Source organism: Pelmatolapia mariae, linkage group LG16_19, assembly GCF_036321145.2.
Source record: "Pelmatolapia mariae isolate MD_Pm_ZW linkage group LG16_19, Pm_UMD_F_2, whole genome shotgun sequence".
In the NCBI taxonomy this organism is placed as follows: domain Eukaryota; kingdom Metazoa; phylum Chordata; class Actinopteri; order Cichliformes; family Cichlidae; genus Pelmatolapia; species Pelmatolapia mariae.
In genome coordinates, this window is record NC_086241.1 from 63,477,889 (window position 1) to 63,494,891 (window position 17,003).

General features: G+C 40.8%; 2 protein-coding genes across 5 annotated transcripts in view; one reads left to right on the plus strand and one right to left on the minus strand.

The window, feature by feature from the left end:
• alk (ALK receptor tyrosine kinase) overlaps positions 1 to 3,083 on the plus strand; it is a 420,903-nt gene extending 417,820 nt beyond the window's left edge. The window contains exon 29 of the mRNA XM_063497355.1: positions 21 to 3,083. Coding sequence (XP_063353425.1) covers positions 21 to 1,100 — 1,080 coding nt within the window. The 3' untranslated portion in view covers positions 1,101 to 3,083. The remainder of the gene's footprint in view (positions 1 to 20) is intronic.
• Positions 3,084 to 12,319: 9,236 nt separating this feature from the next.
• The window catches only part of LOC134645101 (CAP-Gly domain-containing linker protein 4-like), a 45,705-nt gene continuing 41,021 nt past the window's right edge, over positions 12,320 to 17,003 (minus strand). For all 4 annotated transcript variants that reach the window (XM_063498384.1, XM_063498387.1, XM_063498383.1 and 1 more), the window contains 3 exons: positions 16,337 to 16,401; positions 16,149 to 16,227; positions 12,320 to 15,805 (listed from right to left, as the gene is read on the minus strand). In XM_063498384.1, the coding sequence (XP_063354454.1) occupies positions 15,439 to 15,805; positions 16,149 to 16,227; positions 16,337 to 16,401 (511 nt within the window). In that variant the 3' untranslated portion in view covers positions 12,320 to 15,438. The remainder of the gene's footprint in view (positions 15,806 to 16,148; positions 16,228 to 16,336; positions 16,402 to 17,003) is intronic.

A 17,003-nucleotide genomic window follows, 5' to 3' on the forward strand; every position in this document is an offset into this window, starting at 1 on the left:
ATGATCTTTGAATCTTTCAGGACCCCGATGTGGTGAACGTGGCTCTGCCTATCGAGTATGGGCCAGTACCCGAGGAGGAGGAACATGCCCCCATGCGCCCCGATGACCCCTCAGCTCCGACTGTGCTGGTGAATCCCCAGGTGCCCGATGGGGAGGCTCCACAGCCACCTCCCGCCTACCCCACAGAGGAGAACCGGAGAGGAGGGGAGCACGTTGTTGTGACGAGCACAGCATCTGAGGCCAAAGCACAACCATCGGCTCAGCCCCAACCATACCTCCACATGCACCAGCACCCTCACACACAGACCACCAACACAGTCACCTCTGCTGCGCCCTCCACACTCACTGCCAAGGGACCTCATGTCACCACCCAGCCCAGCTCAGAGGGAGGACACATCAACCTGGCTTTCGCCCAGGGACACCCCTCAGAGAAGGACGCCCACACTGGGAAAAGCAGCAGTCTGTGGAACCCTACGTATGGCTCGTGGTTCTTGCAGCAGCAGCAGAGGAAGCAGCAACAGCAACAGCAGCAACAGCAAAGGCAAGGAGGGGTGGGCGGAGCAGGAAGCAGTAGTGGCAGGGTTCCTGGAGAGGGGCAGGAGCACGTGGGCCGGACAGTGGCTGAGGTGGCCGGGGCATTAGGTCTCCAGCACCAGCACAAGCAATTCCAGCATCAGCTCCAGCAGCAGCACCAACTCCAACTGCTGCACCATCAGCAGCAGCAGGGTCTTTGCAGACCTCTGCTACCCCCTCCACCTCCTCCCGCTGCCCAGTCTCCCCTACTTTTAGATTCAGCCGCCTTGCCCCCAGTCCCCCTCTACAGACTGAGACGTTTCCCCTGTGGCACCATCGGATACGGCTACCAGGAGCAAGGCCTCCCCATGGAGTCCAGTCACAGTAACACCAACCCACCTCCTCCACCCCAGCAGGGCAGCATGCCCTCCTCAGCAGCCCACCAGAGGGGGGGACCCATTCCTACGTCAGTGTCCATGGCTCAGTCAGGTATATCCGAGGATAGCCGCCCACTGCTAGTTACGATGGGGACGGTTCAGGACCCACGGCTGCCCAGGATGGAGGGCCACAACGCCACCGTGCTTTAGCCCACAGGCCTACGCAGAAAGTCTTCTTTTTCAGGCCCCGTCTTTGGAGACTGTGTGAGTCACACAGCAAGAAACACTGTGCCGTGAGAGAGACTATTTTTCACCACTCCTCCCGTCCCACCATTTTGGAAAGAACCCATCTCTCTAAAACTGGCTTTTTACACCAGAACCTTTGAGGTGTGTTCAAACCCCAGTGGATGCTAAAGCACATCGGAGAACTAAAAAGCTTTGGGAGGCAAAATGTAGAGTCAAACATAGTTTTAGGAATATAAAAAAAAAAAAGAAAATGTATTTTTTCAACATTGGAGCGAATGAGTGAGAAAACAGAATCACCTGGAAGACTTTCCACACGATTGTGACTAGGAGAGGTCAAGTTAATGTTCTGCTGAGGATGCTTCACGACTATCAGAAACAGACTACGAGGAGGAATAAATCTCTATATTTTGCCAGACTTTGACTCTCAACCTTTGGTGATCAGTTTGACTGTAGCTGCCAGCCACATGTGTCATTCTTCTGCAGAGCCCTCACACTGTTCCTCATCACTTTGGGAAAAGAAAAAAAATGCAGCGTGGTAAATAGCTTGTATCAGACTATTTTTCAAGAATATCACAGGAGGTGACGCTGGATTACCAGAGACATTTCTACAAAAAAAATAAATAAATGATAATAATAATAATAATACTGGGAAAAATGTGGTTGTTGATGTTTGCTTGCCTGCTTGTTTATTTATTCATCTCTTTATTTATTATTTGGAAGTGGCTCTATAAATTATTACTGCTTCTCCAGATCCAAACAAATTCGTTTTGAAGCAGATATTTCTCAGTTGTTTTTTTGTTTAGTTTTTTTTTTTTTTTTTTTTTTAAACACTGCAAGATTTTATTTGAAGAAACTCCTTACAAAAAGAAGTTAACAAAATATTCTAAAAGGTTTGTTACAGCAGCGACTCTTTTTAAGTGGAATAGTTGGATACATGAAGCACTGAGTGTTATGTGACTGAAGACGAGCCGTCTCAGCAACATTTGGGAGTTGAGCTTTTTGTTGCTGCTAAAGATGTGAAATTACTCGTTGCCCCCCGGTCTCATTGAAATCGCTGCTCTTTGAACTCTCCTTTTGTTCACAGCTCCATTCTGTCGAACGAGCGCTTTGAGACAGAGAAGCCGCGGCTTTTCCTTACTTACTGCTTCTTTGAGTAACCTTTTATTAATTCACATCTTGGTTTTCTTTTCTTTTTTTATTTTCTTTCCCACTTTTTTTGTTTCGTCTGGCTATAGAAACAGTGGATATTGCTGAATCAATCTTAACCTTCAATTTGCCATCGCGAGGCACTCCACGTTCTTAAATTTGCATATTTTATCTTTTCTATTATAAGATGGCTGTTGTGGAATACAAATGAGTCTGAGAGAAAAGTTTAAGTACAAACTGCTTTCGCTCCACATGTGAATGAAACCCAGAACCGCTCATTTTCACCCGCATAGTCTGTGTTTACCATCTGCCTCTTTCAGTTCGGCGTATCTATCAAAGGATGCCACGAGTGTGTTGATATTTAGGTGAATTAATGACGATTTTTTTCTTTTTACGCTTTTTGCTTGACGGTACTCGGCTGTCAGTCCATCTGCTGTAAAGAGACGATGAGCCGTCGTGTGAGTGTCATGATGCTCGGTGATAAATGCGTTCCTGCAGGCGAGCTCGGTATTGGCTAATGAACACTGTTTTTGCTTTGTCTGTGCTAAACTGCATTTTATTGATTCTGTGCTCTCTTCACTGCTCATCCCCGTCGTTTGATGTAAAAAGACAAACCCAACTGCACCTGTAAATGTTGTAATTATGAAGTATTGTACTATGGCTCTGGTAAAAAGCTGTACATTGCCCTTCAGAAGACATTCGGCAAAATTAATAAATTACTATATAACAGCCGTATTTTCTCTCTGTTTCCGTCTTTGAAGTTGCCAGCCAACTTAATCAAATTAACTCAAATAAGATTACCTCTCTAAGACAAAAACGTTAACTATAGACGTCCGGCAGCTTGTTTGCTCTGCAAACATAATTCAGGCGTTAAAATTGAGCAGCTCATTCTGCAGCTGTGTGCTCATACGTGCAGTAATCCAGTGATTTTGTGTTAGGTTTTTGATTATCATGACTCTCTGATGATGATGATTAGATTTTGCTGAGAATTCATCAGCGTGCCACACGTCAAACAGTGCATGAAGCACTATTTTAAAACTACTTTCTAACTGGCTCTCCCCAGAGGAAAAACTTCCCTGCTCGCACTAATCTTTTCTTTGTCTCATCAAAACTTAATCACTTCAGCTTTTGTTTTTTTGTTTTTATTAGATAACTGAATTTTGATCAGTTTTTCTATCTCAAGGTTAGAAGCAAAAGCATAAATGCATTTAAGACAAATCATCCTGTTTGCTTTTAGATTCATATTAGAAACAAACACCGAGCAAAGGCATTCTTTTTTTGTTCCCAGGCTTCTTAGTTGTTTCCCTCAACATGGAAAGCCTGCAGGATTTTGATCTCAGTATTGTCCAATTTTTATAAAGTACGCTACTGTACAGAAATCTTGAGCCATGTTTTGGAAGGAAAAACGGAAATGCATGCAGCGATTCATTGAAATATGGGGATGCTTACATAGATGCACAGGATAAAAAGCAAAAATAGAATTTGTACAACAAGCTTAAAGGCTGGATTTGGTATCACCACTCTTATTCTTCAACATAGCTGCTTAAGAAAGTTTAGGCTGCCATCTTGTAATTTGCTTACGTAGCCTTCACAGATGGATATTTAGTCCACTTCTTGTGTAAATTTGACATACCACAGCCTGTTCTTCCCATTTCCCTTCCTTAACAATGGCTTTTTGACAGCCACTCTTCCACTGAGACTGTTTCTGATAAGGCTTCAGTGAACACTAGATGGATCAGCTGAAGGGCCAGATGCATCTCTCAGGTCCTGTGTCAGGTCTTTGCTGGAATTCTTCCCTATTTTTTCAAGGACATGACTTTCACTGTTCAGCTGCTGTACATTTTCAGCTAATAGATAGTCTACTACATACACACCAATGCCTTTTAGCAAAAGTCTAAATTACCTCCAGCTAGAATCTGTAAACTGGAAGCAGATGACTGGTCATTCGCAGAAAATAGCACAAAAAAAGAGCACAAATGGCAAGAAGCAAAGGCAGAGATTTTTTAGGGGAGAATCAACAGTGAGGTGAAGCTGTCAATAAAAGTTTATGGACGATTATTTCAGCAGAAAATCGATTGGAAGTCTTTGCAAAACAAATACAGCAACATATTAGAGCGGTGCAGTGGAAGCCAATGGCGGCATAAAACTAACGTGAATTCCAAGGTCTTCATAGAATTTACAAATAAATCAAAGCATTGAAAAACTCCACTATGCATGAAATTGTACCTCAGCCTGGCTACATGGTCCATATAAAATCAGTAAAATCTGAAATTTTGCCACCTGGGACCCTTTGCTCAAACGACGTGAGAATTTGGAAAAGCCTGAAAGTCGAACATGTTAACACCGAGCTTTTCCGCAATTTCACAGCTGAAAGCGAAATTCACAAGTCTTACAAAACAACTGTATTAGAAAAGAAGTGATTGCATCAAAGCTAGGTTAGGAGCCTGGTGTCAAAATGCAGGTAAAAATGAAACTTTTTATGTGCGATAGCGAGCCTTCTACCTGTCCCACGTGGTGAAATGACCCTTGAAAGCTTCCCTGGGAAGGTGGCTCAGGTGGGAGGCACTGATTGACATTTCATGGAATGACCCTGTGATGTTTCAGCCTCAGTTTTTGTGACTGGTAAGGTATTACCAAAAGCTTCGAACACACAAACCTGGAGTTGTTAAACTATGACTGTCTCAGCAGCATTTTCAAAAGTCTCTGATTATGGAGTCCTGAAACCCCAGAGTAGTGTTAATATACACATAGATGAAAAGTATACATTTTAAAATGAAAACAATGAGTAATGTGGACATTTCCTCAGAGCCTCTGACCTACAGTGTCTTTGGGAAGACGTGGCGTAAAAATCCCGCAAAAGCACAAAAAACAACATGGAAATCCACACGGAAAGGCCCAGAACAACCAGCAGGCTCAAACCCATGACCTTCAAACTATGACCTCCAAAAAAAGCCAACAACAGTTCCCATTTTACACCATTTTATTCTATTCATATTTACAGTAGATGTTGCTTCATAAAAAAAAGTCTTCCTGCAGTAAAGCTTTAAACCAGGGCTATTAAATGTGATGTCCACTATGTACTTGCAGATAAGCGTTATCACTTGTAGTTTGACTGCAGTAGCTGTAATGGCATTGGCACAAGAAAAAGTGTTGACTGAGTAGTATTGGTAAAAGCTGGCAGTAATGGGCTGGAGAGCAGAGGCCAATTAAAAACAGTCAGCAGTCTGCGGACCACAGATTTAAATCTCTAGTTAGTGTTATAAACCGTCACCAATCTGCACAGCGCCTTCAAAGTGGCTCATTCACACACTTCAAAGTGTATTAACTAATAAATTTCATCTCTTCATCGTTTCAAAAGCTTAAATTAAGGGTAAATTCATAGCTATGAAGTATTTGTTACTAATGAGGCAGGAAATGTTCTCTATTATGAAGCAGGACAGCACAAAAAAGTGATTTTACCCACTATTAGTTACTAGAAACAGTCCCATCTATTCTTCTGGTTAGATTACTCATAATCTGATATCTTTTATTTGAAAAAAGGCTTTTATGGCACAGCAACTATCGAACAAGCAGGTTCTGTTTGTCAGAAGCATCGATGCATGAAAAAAAAAACTTGCAGAATATTAATAAGTTGTTAACTGTTTATCACTCAGCATTTTAATATCTTCTGACTTTATTAGATATTTATTTTTTATCTTTATTGATACCTTCCATCGGCTCTAAACAGCCTGCTTATACGGTACATTTGAGTGTTATTAATTCACCCTGGCGTTCACCAATCTGTCAGCTGTCTGCGGTGGAAATACACTGTTCACGAATGAATACAGTCAGCAGTATATTTAAAAATGATCCACATTATGGATGATGCACCAAACATTAGAGTGGTAATGTATGGAAATTTCAGGTCTTTAAAATAATGGATTAGATATCTGATTTTTACTCTGATTGCACAGCCTGTGGGGTAGCAGTTTCCTTGATTTATGCACTAACCACTGGCCTCAGCCATTTAAGCTTAGTGATGAAGCCTCCCGTCTGACTTGTATGGGGAAAAGATTTGTTCGAGATTCACGGTCCTGAGTTTGCACAGAACTGTGGTTATGCAAAGAGAAGGACTGTGAGAATTCAACCAACAAAGAGGCTACAGATACAACAGCCCATCGGCCACCAGCGATGACACCAGGTGTACGTCGAATGCTGTTTGGTTAAAAACTTGGCTTGAACATGAAAGGGAGCCACAGCGGAGTTTACCATTGACAGAAAGTCAAGTGTGGGGAGACCCCAACATTGCTGAAGCAGTGTGGGATCATCTTGAAAGAAAACGAAACATAAGGCAGCGAACATTCAAAACAGAGGTTTGGAACGTCCTTCAAGAAGCCTGGAGAACTATTCTTGAAGATTCCTTAAAGTAATTACTAGAAAGTTGCCCAAAAGAGTTCAGGCTGTGTTAAAAGTTAAAGGTGGTCATCCCAAACATTGACTTTTTGCCTTGAATACTGCATGTCATTTATGTTTGGACACATTTCAATAAAATAAGTGCACTATTTCCCATTTTCCTAGCAAAAACTAAAGAAAAACAGGGTGGCTCAAGGTTGTATATCCTTATTTGTAACTCCTGTTCAAAAAAGGCTAAGCTAAAGAGACAATAACAGAAACATGAACAACAGTAGCCCACATTACCAGTGGTTTCACATATTTTTGACTCTTCCCTCTTGTGATAACATGTAGACGTGGGTCTGCAAAGCTCAAAGTCAATGCCATCAGTCCGCTGGTGGTCAAATTTTCAGACTATGGATTTTTGTCTCTCTCACTAACATTTAATAAGCGAGTGCAGAGACTCCACTTCGACTCGGCAGGTCTACATTACTTCTTTCGCTACATGTAAGTGGTGGATAGATTTTACTGCTCGTGAGACCCTTACATAACACAAAGGTATGAAAAAAAGTGCAGTGCAAATAAAAAAAAGACAGTCTTTCAACTAAAAAGTCATCGACAGACTATACAAACAGTATAAAAGAAATATCTTAAATGTGTTGTGATCTATTCACTGTGTTAATACAAAAGCTGTGCGATGGCTCGATAAAGAAACCAGACTTCTTTGGGAGTACAGGAGAACTGAAAATGGAGGAACAAAAGGGCAAGACAAGTCTCCACAGACAATTCATGAGAAAATGAAATGGTGCTTATAAAGATGCCAGACTGGTTTTCACTGACATTCAGTCTGACCTTAGTTCCAACAAATGCTGTAACTTAAGAATTTTGCTTCGAGATAACAGACTCTTTCACAAGCTGCCATGAGCTCTTACATCAGGCAGACAAAGACGCCAAACAGCACAGACAGTTTGGACTCTCTGTTCTGAATTTTCTTTCAATAATATGTTAATATTTCAAAGTCGCAATTAATATTATCACAAAGCAAAAAGGTCAACAACATGTCCTGGAAACAAACTCCACAGATGGCCGCAAGACGACATGCGACATTTCTATCCAGTACATCACACACATCCTAATTACATACACAAGTGTCAGAAACGGGTTTGATTTAAATTGTGAACAAGAAAAAAAATAAAAATAAAACGTGTCCTGTAAAACAGATTCCTGTTATTCTCGCCCACTACAGCAAAATAAAATTGGACCTGTGTGAATAGTCATTTGAAAAAACGTCAGACTGAACTCAAGTACTAGAAATTAAGGCATTGCCAGAAGTAACGTGCCAAAGAGGCTAGGGCCAATCTGCATCTCTGATGCTGGAAACACAGCGATGGGTCACTTCATTAGATACACCTTGCTAATAGTGAGTCAGACCTTGAAGCATTGACACAAATCATGATGGATCCATGATTTCATGCTTTCAATTACAACAAATTTGATGTTGTAGAAGTAAAGACTCTGTTCGTCCAATTTTGGTGAAACTGTGTGAACTGTAAAGCCTCAGTTTCCTGTTCCAAGCTGACAGGACTGGCACCATGTGTGGTCTTCTGGAAAAAGAAATTAGCTGAACATTTACTTCAAGAAGTTGCACAAAAAGACAGCTGGCAAAGACCAACAGCACTCTGATTTACCACAGCTCAGCCAATCTGGAGCGCAGCCTTTATTTTCCTTTATGTGACAGTAGACAGATGTAGAGAGAGACAAAACATGAGATAAAGCGTGAACAAAGCTCCTAATCTGGGATTCAACTAGGCAGCCATGTGATTTGTGCCTGCCATTATGATTTCCTGCACACTGAGAGGTGTTAATCTAATTTTTAGCATCATATTTGAATTCTTGAACACTAAACTGTAAATCCTTTAAAGCTCCTGTAGTAATCTGTTGTTATCTTGAAGCTACCCTTTCAGCTCCATTCCTTGCATTTTAACCAATCGCTTGTCTGACTGGCTGCAGGTGGGTGGGCTTTATGCGTCTGCAATGACCATACCAGGAATATCCACACTTATTGATATCATACAGACCCAAGGGTAGAAAAAACCTTTCTGAAACTGAGTGTTGAGAGCAGTGTGAAGACTGAGCTTTTGCTCTCAGGGATTACTTGGGAGAATGTTAACCTCGCTGTTTGAAACTTTCTCCATGTTTGACACAAGGACAAAGCTGCTGTTCTCCAAAAAGCCTCAAGCATTGCAGTAATCAGCATGAAAAGCAGCGTGGCATGCATGAAAAAGAGGAAACACCAGGATATAATGAGGTCAGTAGACAGGAGAGATATGAGACTAAGATCCATCGATTTGAGGCTAGCACTATGCGCTTTCTGCTTATAAGTGTTTCTACTACTACATTAATGGTTGGGTGATTAATATAAAATAATTAAAAAAAATAAATTGTGTCAAATCATTACCACTCATTGGTAAAGTAGCTGTGTAATAACATGGATTATGTACAGAGAGCTGGTCATTATTGCACGTAAGCCAGCCGACGGGGTGCACGGAGACCGCAGCAGGATTATCCCTGCAGTGTAAACATGCCTACAACTGTAGAGGCCTGTGCAGCTGGCAGTGTACATTAGCTTGTAATAGCAAATCATATTCCTTACATGCCAGCTGTGCCAGTTGTGTGATCCATCATGTTTGAAAGTATCGCTTCATAGTCTCACGAAGACCATTTGTCTCACATCGGGGATCAACTTACTCAGTACAAAATGCTGATCATGCAACTAAGAACTTAGTAAAGTGAACAGAATGTCTGAGTTTTGTTGCTTCTTTCAAATTATTTTAGATTTCTGATAAACCATTAAATACAGCACAGAGCATATTTTCAGCAGGAGGAGGAGCCTGGATTTATACGGTGATTAAATATAGGACTGAATTTCACTTTTACTGGCAAGCAACTAACTTCCTTACACATGAAATTCCTCTCAGTTACCTGGTAGCAACTGATAACCTCCTCCTTGTATCTTCTGCTGAACATGTACTAATATTGCATGGTTTATAGTTTATGTTTAGACAAAGATAAAAATCAAGCGAACCTGGTAAATTGCAGGTGGTGGTTGTCTGCTAGGACCTCTTCTGTTTTGCATTTTTTAAAATGCAATTATTAGACTAATATGGTTTTCTGCATAGGTACAGAACACCCTTGCAGATTTATTGTTTGTGAATAAAATTCTAGTATTTTAATTTTACTAAGCACCAATTAACAGATACGGGTTTAAAAACAAAACAAAAACAAACAAACAAAAAAGCAACCCTTAATGTTAAGCCCTTAAAATGTAGGACCCAAAGGACATTGGATGATGTCATGGTACATCATGGTAGTTCCGGCCATCTTTTGTGTACAGTCTGTTACCCCATGATGTGGTAAGATGCATGACTTTACAGCAGCCAGCCTCCCCCCTGGTGCAAACAACAGTTTAGTCTCAGGAGGTAATTTCCTCCTTTGGCACTGCTGTAAAGGGAGTGAATTTATTACCTGCTGGGATCTCCCTCACTTAATCTGACTCTCTGAACCCAACCTATCAAGCGTGTTTGTGGTGTTGGAGTCTTTCGGAGCATTTTAACGCAATTATCTGAGAAATAATATGACTCGTTGCATGATTAGTTGTGGTAATAGCCAATCACAGAAGTTTGTGCTGCAGTTTAATCTCTCATGCATCTGTGCAACCTGCATTCTCATGTCACTTAACATAAAATGACAACAGCCAAAATCCTAAAAAACAAAAGCATCCTACCATAAACATAACCTGAGTCAAATCAAATTCTTCTGATGCTTTTCCATTATCTGAAAATAAGCATGCACCTTTAATGCCCAAGTATTTCACACAGTGGGGCATGAGTTAAACAGTGCCATTGTGTGCACCAGGGAGGCCCTTTCATCATTTCAAAAGGCTATATTCAAGTTGAAAAGCATTTGTGCTGCTATGTTTTTAGGCGACAAAGACATCACCATGCAGAGAGGCTAGAAACAGAAGCATCACTGCATTTCTCAAAACTTTGCCCATCAACTGAAGCTCTCTGCAAGCTGCCTCCAGTGCCTCCATTTACATTTACAAGTCATTTACATAAGCACTTGCACTAATAGCAACAATAATGTAGCACAGTATGTGCACTTTGTTCTCCCTTTTCAAAACAGAAGAGAATTCATAACGAATTTAGTAAAAGTGACATCCTCAGTGTAAGGACTCCCCTCTCTGTCACGCAGTCTAGCTTCAGGATGCATATAAAGTTGGGGTTCAGCAATACGGCACTATCTCCATTTAAGGCTCCCTTTATTTGGTTATGTGTTTGCTATAACCAGTTATAAGTTATAAACCAGTAATTATGGCAACTCTAAAATCAGGAGTAATTAAGTGGAACAAATACTTGTTTGTTCCCAGTGCAGTCAGACCATTAACCCTCCACAGACCTAAGGTGATGAAGTGGGCTCTTTTCATGAGTTCTGTTTACTTTGGCTCTATTTGTGTTTATTCTACTGCACAGTTTCTTTTATCTATTACAAATATTGGTCTGGTAACAGATGAACAACAATTGTTCTAATGCAATTAAACACCAGACCAGATATAACCAGGCTTCTCTCTGTCAGCTGATCCATTTACTTCTGCAGATTCTGCATCTGCAGAGGTAATCTTGCAACTCAAGTTCTGTCATTCGTGGTTCAATGCAAAAAACCAAACAAAAAAGCAACTTTCCATTAACCTTACCGACCTTAAAAAACAAACATTTTTTTGATTCAAAAGCATCACGTTTCAGACAAAAATAACTATCCAATGTGTTAAAATTGCATCCACCAATTCATTTTCATGGACATTAAATAAGATAAAAATGCCCTTATTCTCCCACTTAAACTGAAGTCTTAAACACAAGAGTTTAAGCACACTGTTCATTCCCACCTGACAACTTCTCCATTTCCCTCAAATCAGACACAACGATGATTACTTTTAAATTAGCGTGAGATAAATATTAGATTAAGTCATCAGGGAATCGTTTTCACGATGGGTGTTCCACAATAGAAGACGCTTGTCCAAATAAATACAAATGACTGAATTTGAAATGTGCCATTTTTTTCTAAAGTGGGCTCCTGGCACTCAGTTTGTAATTTTTTATGTCTGACAATACCACTCGGCTATATTTATTTATTTAGTTACAATGGCTGCGCGTTTCGTTTCTTTCCCACCTTTGAAACCATCACTCGGTCAGTGGTTTGGACAGGCAGACGCTGCTTCACTGGATCCACTCCCTTGCCCTTCCCCCCCCTCTGTTGTGTGTGGACTATAAAAATAAGCAACAATAAGCACTGAAAACAATTTCATGCAACCATTCAAACATCTATTTGTTCCACAATCACAGTATAATAGCGCACGTCACTCCCATTCAAACCTGAATTTGTGTGCCCAGGCTGGCAAACAATGCCACTCCACACCAGGCTTTTTCAGCTTTGACGGAGATGAGCCCCGGTGGAATCGGATGGTAAGTGAACAGACGTGTAACCATTTCAAAGTGCTTGTGCCGTTTTATTTTTTGGGTCCCTAAAGACAGCTCTTTGTGAACAATCTGAGAATGTCAGGCAAACACACTCAATAAAAGCAAAGAGCACAAGAGGAAAGAGATAAGAGGTCAAATTGGAAACTTTTATTTATTTTTACAAATACTTTTGTTTTGTTTGTTTGTTTTACCCACAACATGTAAATGCATCAGAACAAATCCCTGTGTCACACAGCCACACACTTCAAATACATTTGTAGAGGGAATTGAGTTAAAGAAAACACCCACAGTCTGAAGATCAGATCTGAAATGTTGCAGGAACCACCACAGCGGTGGTCTTAATGTAAATGAGAAGCTTTTTGTAAGCGCTGAAAATGTTTCAGTGGGAATATTTTCCACCGTGGTGGGTATTTCAGACAACCTTGTGTCTACCCACCACTGCTCCTCAATCACGACGGGGCCTGACCAGACAGATCAATGAGAGAAGGCCACTGGTGATTCAACAACTGCTGCTGTGGCATACACGCCCTAATTGGATGGTACATGAGCGTTTTACTGAATACTGGGCCTGTTTTTCAACATGCACAATCAATGGCTTGTTCTCCGCTGACTCCTCTGCTCACACGGCTCTAATCAGATAGTAAACTCTGTGCTTGAAGCTTCTGGATGATTGCATATTTCCTGTGTCACACCGCTTTAATTAAGCATCAAATACAATTACGCTCCATTCATCACTCTACAAATGCAATGATATCATATTTTACTGTTAGATACCAAAGCTGGGAACATTCAAGAGGGCTTTTAGATCACTTGCTAACACTCTTTAAATCTCACACATTTAACACCTGGCATTAGCAGATTACACAGTTCAAAAATGATAGGAGTCAGCTCAAAGTATAGAATCACAATGAGCTTTTTCACATTCGGGTTATAATGCAAATTGAAAGTGTGACAGCTCTGACAGATTTAATGCTCCCTCCAACGGATAAAAGATGTGAATCTGTCACAGCGGAGCTAAAACCAGTCTAGACAATGTTGAGGAGAAGGAGAGAACAGAAAGGTACATTTTCCTGTGGCCTGTAGTGATATTTTTGCCATTTTTGCATGTGTCTCTTTTGGAAATGTCCACGTTCTCTTAAACACAACAGATTTAATACTAAAAGCATCTGCAGCATCATTTTCCAGAAAGCATATCCTTTTTGGTCAAAAACATTCACAAATCTTGTTGTGAGTCGTTTCATGAAAGATTTTGTTTTTCTCCTACTGAACATTTTCTCCTGAAGACCCACACTGACAAACAAAAACAAAAAGCAGGTACTTGTCCGCACATCGGTGCTGAATCATATTAAGCTACTTGAATTTGTTAGCATGGCAGATTTTTTTAAATATTAGGCTATTTCGCAGCAAAAGCAACCCGATTTAGAAAACAAGTCATTTTGTTTTGGAGGTTATTATTAAGTGTATTTAAATAAACAATCCACTTAAAAAAAATGAGCCAACTTTTAAATTAGCCTAAATCTTACCAAGCGTCGGATGTGCTTCGCTGCACAGGTCAATGAGGAAGCATACCACATTATGCTATAATTATGGACTCGAGGCACACTGTTCGTGACAGTATTTTTCTGCATCAATAAAGAAGAAAATACGGACACTCAGTAATAATTATGAGCAAACACCTGGTCAGTTTCATGAATATTATTAACTCTTATTCTCTTCCATTAGTTGGGCAGCATCCGAGACCATTTTTAATTATGCATTTCCAATTCAAACCTCAGTGTCTTTACAGTACAGATCTACATCCCCGAACAAAGAAAAGGTTGGGATAATATTTACTATGCATGTATCACTGCACGGTCTTACATCTTACAAATCATCATGAATAATTTGAAACACTCACAGTATATCTATGTGGAGGAATAGATATACAGATTCAGCCATATGCAATCAATCCTCCATGTTACCCTCGCCGTCATCTCAGGCTGTACTTTATGTTTTCTCTACATTTGCCAGTCACTGAAAGCATGCAGATAGCCAACATTACAGGCTTAACTGATGAGGGCACTATTAATGTTTACATCCTGTCACAGATAGGAGCCTTTAGTAACAGGTGAATGAATGACTCTTACTATACAGTTTCTGGAATGATTTCTGGAAAGAGCATTTTTCAGATGTACATTATTTGGCATTTTAAGCATCACAGGGCAAGTGCCATCTACTTCCATCCTATTTAAGAGACACTTTTACAGCCATTATCTGCGAAACTGGCCAACAAGCATTAAAGACGCTTCGAAGATGAATAAATAGCACTACAGTCCAGAGCAATCATACATAAAACCTCATTGTGAAAGGTCTCTTTAAAATCTGCTTTTCACTCATCTCGTGTGTTCCTTGATTTATGATTTATTCTATCCAAATACCATCACTTCTTTAAAAGTGTTATCAGTATGATGCCAACCATAATGAAATCACAGTCAAATGGGTATAGATTTTTGCTGTGCCATAGCACAATACAACCATCATTTGTCTGCGTCAAATTAATAGACAGTCTGAGGGGGACACTGATGCACACAGGAGGAAACAGTTCCTGTTGATGCAGCTGTATTTTAACAGAGGTTGATGGAGGTCTGAGCTTAATTAAATCTCTTTTTTAATTCTCATTGATTCATAAAGTGAATATTCAGTTTAGATTCGGTATCCGCCAATTATCTGTAAGCCATATAGCGACCGTGGCAAAAATCAATCATTCTCTCTTGTTTCAAAGTGCTCTTAATTAACATGCGCACATACACACACAAACGCATGCACTCTTTTGGTTAGATAGTGGACTCTGTTACCACTTAAATTATCTGATAAAAATCTCATTTGATGTGATCAAAATTAGCTTTGGGTATAGAAAACGTTTTTACTCGTGGACATGCGTAACATCCACTTTATCCTATTCTAATCTATCATAGTAATGTTTGTCAGTGCAATTACATTTAAAGTAGTGCAGTGTTTAATGTCTTATTTAGACCCCTTCACCTACCTACCTATTTTGCCAAACAAATTCTATTTAGAATTTAAAGTTAACTTTTTAAAGTGCTTTCAAGTCCTCTTTAATTCCTAAAAAATAAGTACTTACTAACTGGTTTTATTCCTGTTACAACAGCACATGACTGAAAACATTATTGAGCACAATGCAATGATGGAGAAGTTTACACCAAAGATTTTTTGCTTTGAGCGGATCATAAACAGAAAGCGTCCTACAGACCTCAGCTGGTTTCATTCACCAAGCGTGAACCATTGATGCCACGATAAGTGACACGGCTGGGGCGGACCAGCACACCGTGGCCGGGTCGACAGCTGAAGTAGCGACGGCCGCCCACTGAGCCGTCATTCTTGCCCTTGGGGCTTCGGAGCTCCAGACCCAGCCAAAGGCCTGGGGCAAAGTCTGCTGTGCCCAGGTAACGGATGATTGCCATCTCATTGGCGCTGCTCAGCAGGACCTGCATGCCCACGTGGAGGCGGACCTGTCCATCAGAGCTTGGAGAGGGACTTGAGCCTGCGGTGCTTCCAGGAATACTTCCACTGCCCCCACTGAGGGTGCTCCAACGCCGGCGGTGAGGATTGGAACGACTCCTATTTTATTTTTTATTTTTTTGTTTTGTTTGTTTGTGGAAACAGAGCAAAAAAAAAAATACAGTAAGAAAGATTTATGAGAAAAGTCAGGCAGTGTGACAGAATAAATCATAAGCAAACAGGAGATTCATGGGAGCTTGGTGTTTGAGGGATTGATCTTCAATTTCCTGCTCTTGCTCATTATAACCACAATCATGCACTGGCCATTTAAAAGAACCTTTTGCTGACTAATACCACTGCTTCTTATCAGTATTGATTCAGTCATTGCTGCAGGGGATTAGGATAAAGCTGGAAAGCTTGGGGAGGGAATAATGCGAGGAATATGCAGGAAAGAAAGACACACCTGGTAACAGGGCTTCTTCTGTTCGTCTCCTTCGGAGTGGCGATGGCCGATGATGTGCTGAAACTGCGACGAATTGTCCCTGCACGGCAAAAACAGGAGTCAATTGCTTCAACACAAACACACAGAATAATAAATGCAAAGTCACACTTCGCGTAGTTCAAAGGTTGTAATGAAGGCAGAATTCTTACCACTTAGAGGATGACTGAGGCGCGAGGAAGTGAGCTCTGAAAGGCAATCAACAGATCCATGGATTCTGCAAAAAGAAGCAGGCAACTGATTTTTCCCAGAATGAGACAACCTTTGGAGTTTATAAAAACAATTTTCATTAAATGGGCCCCAATTTGCTCGTTTCCAGCTCCTTAATTTTATTCTTGGACCCTACTAGAGTAGCATTGCGTGATTCACAATTTAAAAACATTCCTTATTTATCTTGCAGTGATGCTTGATGTAGCCCCCTTCCCCCAGAGCTCATTCACTGTCTAAAACATGTTGTTTTAGCTCTTCTCCCTTTGAGGGCACTATCCTTTTAAAGCCCACTTTCTGTCCCTCATAAACAGAAAAACAGCAGGCTGGTGGAGCCAGTGACAGAAAACTAAATGATGTGATCATTCAGGAACACTAAAGCACACAAAGAGCCAATCTAGATCCGGAAACGGAAACAAATTAGCAACCATGTTGTTGCACTGACACAGATGGTAGTTTCAGCTGTGTGGTGGCAAGCATTTATACACTACATGGACAAAAGTACTGAGTACTGATACATTACAGCTACATGGAACGCCATAGCATGAAGCTCCCAGCTCCCAGCTTTGGTGCTGATGTTAATGCCAGAGGATGTTTGGAGCTCTGCAGCTA